Raw genomic sequence first — 8,830 nt, 5'->3', positions numbered from 1 at the left:
GTTTTGTCCCAAGATATATAGCCCTCCTAGTTCTCTATTTTATAAACATAATGATATACTCATATATATATATATAAAGTTCAATGTATTTTTTTTAATATATATATAGTCCTTATAATCCCATACTTGATCAACTTATAGATATAATTTTCCTAATATATATAGCCCTCATAGTTCCTCATTTTATTAACATAATGATGTACTATTTCCTATATATATTATGTCTAATATATATTTTTTTGAATATATATAGACAGTACTCCTAATTCCCTACTTAATCAATTTAATGATATAATTTTCCCAATTTATATATTCCTCCCTTTTATAAAAATTAGTGTGTACCCCTACTTTTTGTAATCATGATTGTATATAAAAATTAAAATACAACAACAAAAATTGTTAACATGATATATTATTTCCTTTTGTAGTATTAAATTAAAATATATTGTTAATAATGATTGCATCCAAAAAATGGAAAATATTTCCCTTAGCCATAAATGATAAGGATTCTCTATAATTTTTTTTATAGTTCCCTACTTTATTTTTACTTTCTCAAAGATTGATAAAGCATCATTTTGTTTGTACTTTTAATTGTATTATCTTTACTTAAGATATCTCTCGCTTGCCAAACTTCTTTCCCTACTTTCCCCAGTTTTTATATTATTATTTTTCAAGATTAATTCCCATTACATTTTTTCCCCGATACTAATATTTTTTGGAAGTGTTGCATGTTACATGTTTGTAACTATATATATACTTTTTCATTATAGAAGGTATATATTATAAAATTTAATCAGTTAACTTTTTTAAATAAAGAATCGTTTTAAATTCTTTTATTGAACTAAATCCCAACTAATTTCTATCAATTCTAACGTACAAGACAAGAGAACATCCCCCCTTGTCAACTTGGCTATTAATATGGATGTGTAGTTTTGGGGAAGAAGGCTGAGGAGAAGTCGCAGTGTTAGAATAAAGTGACAAACTCTTACAATAGAAGGACATAATGGGGAGGAAGATGTGATGTGAAAGTTAACATGGCTACCAGTTCATGAGTTAATCCAAGGATGGTCGGAGTGTGATATAAATGAATTAGTACGTAGACTAGAGATGAGAGACCGACAATATTTAAATGGGGAAATGCAGAGAGGAACAAGAGAGAATTCACGGGGAAGAAGAAGGGGAATGAGACAGGGTTTTGATTCGCGAGGAAGAAGGAATATGAATTTAAATTGTTATAATTGCGGGAGACAAGGACATATGGTGCGGGATTGTCGGGTTTTGAATGTGGAAAATTTAGACATATAGCCCCATAATGTCCGAGCAAACGAGAAAAATTGCGATGTGCGGGCTTCGAAAGATTAAAACACAATCAGAGACCTGCAGGCCCGACTTTAAGCCCGATCCGGGTACAAGGGCCAGGCCGTATTTTTAATTTTTAAAATAAAAACGGGCCGGGCTCTATTTTAAAAAAAAAAATTATACAAACATGAATTATTATATTCGTCAATTAGATATGGTTAAAATGATTATATATAGTTATGATTAATATCATGTTTGGTGAAAGTTAACACTAGCTAACACTCATAGTATTATCTATTACATAATATAATTATAGTTTTCCTGCCATGGAATAAATACGCAAAGGATTATACATTATTATATAACGTATGTTATATTTTTTATTAATTAAAATATCAGTTTTATTTTTTTTATAAATACAATTAATTTAATATATTCTCAAAATATTATTTAAACAAATCAATTTGTAATATACTAAATATCTGTTTAGAATATAAAAAAATAAAATTAGTGTTGTTAATAAGCTCGTTTTGAGCCGATTTTTCAAAACGGCTAACTCAGTTTTTATCCAGAAAAATATTATGCAAGCCTGAAAATTTTGCTCATAGAAGGAACAAGGGTCTAGACATATAGTAACGAAATTTATAAGCTTAGTCAATATTTTTCTGGAGAAAATATTGAGTTAGCCGTTTTTGAAAATCGGCTCAAAACGAGCCGTTTGACAACATTAGCTAATATGCTTGCTTATTAAATGATAATACTCGCCGAAAAATATGATAAAATACCAAATAGATGAATTTTTAGTACATACCAGGTCGAATATAATTTTAAAAAATTCCGAGCCGGTAAAAAAAATTTTTTTTTAAAATCCAGGCCGGGCCCCCAAAAATTTTTTTTAAAATATCCGAGTCGGGCCGGGCCTACAATTTTTAAACCCGGGAAGGGACGTAAAAAATTTTGAAAAAAAAAATCAGGGCCGGGCCGAAAATTTTTTAATTCGGGCCGTGCAAATGGTACCTCTGCATGTCCCTGGACACAATAAAGAGGAATGTAATATGGGAAATTATGACACCAGAGAGGGTTTTCCACAAAGATGAATGAATTAAAATACATCAAACGTGCGGACTATTGAGGATGAGAGAAATGAATGATCACTGTATCTAATGAAAAAACTCGAGGAGCTAAATATTGAGTGTTTTAGATGTCGGAAAAAGGGCATGTGGCTAAATGAGAGTATTGGTGACTATATGATGGCAATAAAAATACACGGGTCAAGATGAGGAGATTAAAAGAGATGGGCAAAGTGTGTTCTCATAAAAAAATAAAAATAGTGGGATGTGTAAATATGATACAAGAGGGACTAGTACATGACCCATGTTCGAAAGTAATGATAAATTATGGGAGTATGGTACCAATGTTATTTGACAGGGAGCGGCTATTTCGGTAATTGGATACGATAAATATCGGAGTATTTGGCTTGATGAGATGATTGAAAATGAAGGATTAAGAATACGGCAATTCGATGGATCACAAGTATCTGTAATTGGGAGAGTTGAAATAGAAGCAATGTTGGGATTAAGAGTGGAGATATTAGATTTATGGATTATCAATCGGAGGGTTAAAGCGGTGATGGGGTGGGACTGGACCACCCGAATAGGCGTGGTATAGATTTTGGAAAGTATTTGCATGGTGGGGCATGTTTGTACCTCTAACTCGACAAGATATGTATGGTAACATATCGGAGGATGCGTAGAAGCATTACCAGAATTTGGGACAGCGTGGAATAGAGAGAAAAGAGAGTGAAGGACAATCATATGGATAAGAGAAGAAACTACGAGTGATAGGGGTAAGAGGTCAGTATTCTTAGGAAGTGAGAGAATAAACGAAATTAATTCTAAGGGGGGAATAGGAGAGCATGATACTAAGTAGGAAACAGGGGGAAATAGTGTTAGGAGAGAAATAAGGGGCGGTAATATGGAGGCCTCGTTGAGGAATAATCGGGGGGGGGGGGGGGGGGTCATTGAGGAGTAATAGGGTGGACTTATTGGAGATCAATCGGAGAGAAATAGGGGTGCGTAATTCTAGGGGGGAATAAGGCCTGGAGAGAAATCGGGGGAAATAATTCTAAGAAAAAAGTAATTGGGTTTGGGAATATCAAAGAGAAATGTGAGTGACTGTTAAAGAGAAAATAGGGACGACCTGTAGAGGAAGATACGATGGGAATTTTTTTATAAAAATAGAGTTACCAGAGGTATGCACGGTGGAAATCGAAGAGATGGAGCGAAAAGGTAGAGGGAAAGCGCGTATTCGAGGGGTTGAGATGGAAATGAAGAAAAAGGATAGACGCAACGAAATTGCAGAGTGAAAAGATGGGAATGATTAAAGTGCAAGAAGTGCGGAATTATCAGGAAATTTTTAGCGAAAATTTGGTATGTCTCAGAGATTATGAAGTGGATATTAATGTGTGCCAAAATTTTGTGCGTTACGACGGCTACCGTTTGAATATAGGAAAGAAGTAGAAATGGAATTGGATCAATGGGTACAAAAAGGCATTGTCTGTCCTGTAGAATACAGCGAGTGGGCAACACCGCTAGTACCGGTAAAGAAGGCGAATAGAAAGCTTCGTCTATGAGCAGATTTTAGGGTTACATTGAATCCGGGGGTTGTGGAAGTGAAATATCCCTTACCGCGAATATAAAAAGTTATTCGCTAATTTGAAGTTTAGTATTTATCTTTCTAAAGTCGATTTTATAAATGCATACCTGCAGCTGCATGTAAAATAGGAGGTAAGGAAATTATTAACGATTCTACGCCTAAGGGATTGTTTGCATTTTGTAGATGGCCCTTTGGACTTAGTGTATCAGCTCCTATTTTCCAACGAACAATGATGGCCGTTTTTCAAGGAATGGAGGGAATTTTCTACTGACGATGTGTTTGTGACTGGAAGAACAGCCGAACAGCACAAAAAGAGGTTGGAGGAGGTGTTTAAGAGAAAGGGGGTTTGCGGACAGGCGTTCAAAAAAGTCTGAAGTGGTATATTTGGAGCACAAAATCAATGGAAAGGAGGTGAGGCCATTGAATCAAAACATGACTGGGATTATTATGCTGAGACCATATAATAAAGTGGAGGTGCAGACTTTTCTTGGAAAAGGTAAATTATTATCAGTGTTTGTGGAGGGTTTCGCGCAAATAGCAGCGCCGTTGTATAAATTGTTAAAGAAAGGAGAAAAATTTGAATGAAGGAATGAACAGGAGGCTTTTGAGGGGTTCAAATCTAGGATCAGAAGAAAACCAGTTCTAGTGTGATTTAATAATGATTTAGTATTGTTAGCCGTAGATGCGTCCAGTAAAGGTTTTGGAGCGTATTACATTGTGTAGACGACCTTGAGAGCTAAATGTTGTATTGTTCTGTAAATTAAAATTCACATAAGTAGAATGTGATAAAATTTATGTTGATAGTTTCTTTTTATAACTCCGTTAAATTAATAATTTTTTATGGCTAGTGTTTAAAAATAAAAGGTATAGTTGAAATATCGTTTACAATTTATATTTTGTTATATCTGTTTCAATAGATTCAAGCTCATCTATAATTAGCCCTGGATAAATTTACAGGTCAACAAAGGTAGAAAGCTTAAACTTATTTCCAGTGAGAATAGATCTTGCCAGAGAAAAAGTAGACTGATTCATTTAAAAAACAAAAATACCAGATTATATTCCAATAAGGATAAAATTTGATGAGATCTGAATGAAAATTCTTTTGAAGGATCTATTAAGCTTTTTTCAAAATAATGATTATTCTTAAATTTTTATATAATAAATATAATACAATCCTCCCACCCCTTACACCAGTTGAACGTGTTTTGGAAAATGAAGTGTTGAGTACCTTCTTGTTTATGATCAAAATTTTAGAAATCATTTGCTAAAAATTATTATAAAAATATCTTATATTATTATTTTTGCATATTTTTATTTATATTATATATAATTTTAAAATTTTCAAGTAACACGTTACTTTCTGAATAACCTGTAACGCGCATCACCTTTTTCACAAGTCGAGTTAATGAGTTTCTTTTTTGACAAAAGAAATAACGCATTTCTTCTTTGAAGTATAATTTATGGAACTACTTATATCTATCCAAAAAATTCTCAAATAAGAGCCACCCAGAAAAGTCCTATCCCATTTTAAGAAAATCTTAGAATTTATCAAATCAAATACATTTTAAATTTTTAGAACTGAATCTAGGGTTAAGAAGTATAAGCCTATTCCTAGATTCCAGCTCTTCTCCAATATCATAAATTTCTTTTCTATTGAAGATGAATGGTGGGCTGAATGAAAAACAAAATGCAATTCCATAGCTTTTTTTAAATATCAAGTCATTATATTTTATTAAAAAAAAATTTAATTATCAAGCAAAACCCAAATAACATTATGGATATTTTGAATTGTAAAAATTTGAATAGTCAATTTTTTTAAAAAATAATTGTAAATGTTATCAATTGAAAGAATTTTATGTATAATTATAATAAACCCTTTTCTAAAAACTATTTTATATATATAATAATGTTTTGATATTTAACATGAAACTTAAGTGCTATCACTAAATTATGTTATTAATAAGCCCAATATTTTTAAAAATGTTTGATTAAGATTTTAGTCAAGATAATATTATGAAACCTAAAGATGAGCAAAATTTGCAGGCTTATACAATATAATTTAGGCTAAAATCTTATTCAGGCCATTCCTAAAAATGAATCCAATTAAACTTTTTAACGACTTCTAAACAGTATCAATATAATAATATAGTTTGAGAACATTATAAGATAATATTTAAAAACAAAATATTGCTAGAGGAAATTTTACAAGTAAATATAAAAAATAGTTTTATTATTAATTGTTCTATTTTTTAAGTGGCTATAGCAAGTTTTTAACCAAAACAGTCATATGCATGAACTTTACAACCCCCATGGCTAATGTAGAGTTATACCCTTCCACTTATCAAATCAACAAAAAAAAGAAAATCAAAATTAGCATCTAAATAAAAACTACCCCTTTCAATGAAGCCATGGTATATATATCGTTTAAAAAAATGGTTTAAATTTGACACAGAAATAAATCAGCTCACACATCAACAGATTTTCTAAGCATATGCCAACCAGTATCAAAAAAAAATTGTATCTTTCCTATTATAAATAATCATAAATAAAATTCATTTCAAAAGGGTATATTCCTGTGTTATCAGAATTTATTAGATTATTAAAAAAAATGTGTGGTTTCATAATTCTGATGTAGATTTGAAAATAAAACAAAAAACAATAATTAAAAATTACAAATGGATCATGAAATTTATAAATTATTAAAGCGAATCTGGTTATAAACAACAATAGATTTTTAAGTCAAAAATTTATTAGTCTAAAATTTATATCAAACTGTTATAAAAATGTTTTCACAATTATGACTTGAATGTTTATTAACTATAAAATAATCAAGCAATATTTACATTTAAATAGCTTGACAATGATTTTAAGATAATTGGAATGGACATGATTTTAATAAAAATTTGTCCAAAAAAATTATACTAATATAATGTGTTAAAAAATAATTACATATTTAATATACTATATATAAATATATACAAAATTTAGGTCGGTCGCTGTCTTAATTCTTAATTACTATAAAAAAGGTCAAGCTATAAAAAGAGCTTAAAAATTCAAACATTAATAAATCACAAAAAATGTCAAAACTATATATACCTTTTAGTCATATATAATTTTTTTTAACTCATGGTGTTCTTTTTTTAATACTAATTAGATTGAAGACACTATGTGTTATAAAAACAATATGACAAAAAAGTTACATATAATACTATTATTAATTAGTGGCTGTAGGAAGTGCTGCCTTTCTAGCTTCAGAAGTAATTTTCATATCTTCAATCAAAGATGACAGCACATCTTTAAAACGATCTAGTGAATTTTCTGGGATAATCATTGAGGATGTTGTTATATTATTCCTTAGCTATTATATAAGAATATACATTGATATATTTATTTAATGTGTAAAAAACTTCAGATATTCTAAGATATCTTCCACGTGGATTTGATCTGGTTTCAAAATAAATTCTTTTATTACCTATTCTCATGTTTTCATTTTTATTTTCACTAGATCTCAAATCTAAACCAAAAAAAATAAGGCATTAAAGTAATTGTAGGTAACCTTCTTCTGTAGCATACTCTTCAATCAAATGGGTCAATTTATTTCTTAATTCAATAATTCCTTGGGCAGGAATTATTATAATTGATCTCTGATTAGTTTTAGTCAATATTTGACTAACCTTTATATATAATGTATTAAGAAAATTATTAGAATATAAGTACTTTAAGAATTCTCCCCCTTGGTGTGTCCTTTAAATCAAGCCAATACTTTCTGTTTCTAGCATTAATCATTTTATTCTTCAATATACCTCCCCTAGTTTGATTATCTATTTCAGGTGGTGGTCCTAAAGAGAAATTATTTTAAATAAATTTTTTAAATTACCTAAAGTAACATAAAATTCGCCAAACTCTGACAAGACATTTCTAAATTCTACCACTTTATCCATGGCAAGCACAATTCTTTGTTTAGGTCTATTGGGAATCACCTATAAAATTTATGACTTCTTTTTTGTATATAGAATGATAACCTGTGCAAGTTTTACAAATTTCCCATACATATTCTCCTTGACATCTAAATAATACCTTTTATTTTGTATAATAACCACTTCTGATGCTAATTCCCTTTCATTTGTGCGATTTCCATTTTCCTGAGTATCTAAGAATTATTAAATTATGAATTTAATAAATAATTTACTAGAAATTTTTTCTGCTGAATTGTATTCATCCTCTTCTTCTTTTACGCCGTTTTCGATCGCAATAGGTGTTTCTGAATTATTATTCCATTCCTCCCCACCATTTGCATCATTATAAGTTTCCTCACCATGGTCAGACATTATATATAATTATTGCTTTCAACAGATTTTTCTTTTTAAAACCGTCTAAATGTGTGTACGTATTTGGCTTTCTATATTACAATTTACATGCCAGACCCTTGCAATCCGATTATTTTTACCAACTTTTTTTAAAAATGGATGATATAGTAATGTGCGCCTGCGCTCAGATTCGGCGGATAACGAATAAAATATTGCTATTTAATTACCATTAGAATCAATAATTAGAATAAAATATACTAAAACTTAACTTAAATATAATATAATCTATAGAATAACAAATCTAGGAAAAAGCCAATTTATAATTAACTGGCTAGATCTATTAACTGGATTTACTATTCATAAGTTTCAATAAAAAGCTATTTCGGGTTGATTTTCGGAAGTTTCATTGATACTGTTTATCACTTTAGTATATAATCATAATTTCAGGCGCGTAACCAATGGGGGGGAAAGGGGGAAATTCCCCCCCCCATCGCAAATTTAACTATTTTCATAAATATCATTTTAAGCTAATAAAAATTTTACCCCCACCCTCCACCCCCCCCTACCAC

General features: G+C 30.3%; 1 protein-coding gene across 2 annotated transcripts; it reads right to left on the bottom strand.

Moving 5' to 3' along the window:
• Nucleotides 1–6,683: 6,683 nt before the first annotated feature.
• LOC135927700 (transcriptional activator protein Pur-alpha-like) lies at nucleotides 6,684–8,445 on the bottom strand. Of its 2 annotated transcripts, XM_065463871.1 has the most exons (8): nucleotides 8,144–8,445; nucleotides 7,977–8,104; nucleotides 7,832–7,934; nucleotides 7,672–7,793; nucleotides 7,511–7,628; nucleotides 7,362–7,468; nucleotides 7,164–7,312; nucleotides 6,684–7,118 (listed from the first exon to the last, which is right to left on the bottom strand). In XM_065463871.1, exons 1-7 carry the CDS (start codon nucleotides 8,280–8,282, stop codon nucleotides 7,169–7,171), a joined length of 861 nt encoding a protein of 286 aa, XP_065319943.1. In that variant the 5' UTR covers nucleotides 8,283–8,445; the 3' UTR covers nucleotides 6,684–7,118; nucleotides 7,164–7,168. The 2 variants fall into 2 exon arrangements, with proteins under 2 accessions (XP_065319943.1, XP_065319942.1); XM_065463870.1 differs by having other exon boundaries at nucleotides 6,684–7,312.
• Nucleotides 8,446–8,830: the final 385 nt, after the last annotated feature.

The sequence above is a fragment of the Gordionus sp. m RMFG-2023 genome, chromosome 3, assembly GCF_954871325.1.
Source record: "Gordionus sp. m RMFG-2023 chromosome 3, tfGorSpeb1-WG-v2, whole genome shotgun sequence".
NCBI lineage: Eukaryota > Metazoa > Nematomorpha > Gordioida > Chordodea > Parachordodidae > Gordionus > Gordionus sp. m RMFG-2023.
The sequence above is the reverse complement of the archived record's forward strand: the minus strand, read 5'-3'. Positions and strand labels throughout refer to the sequence as shown.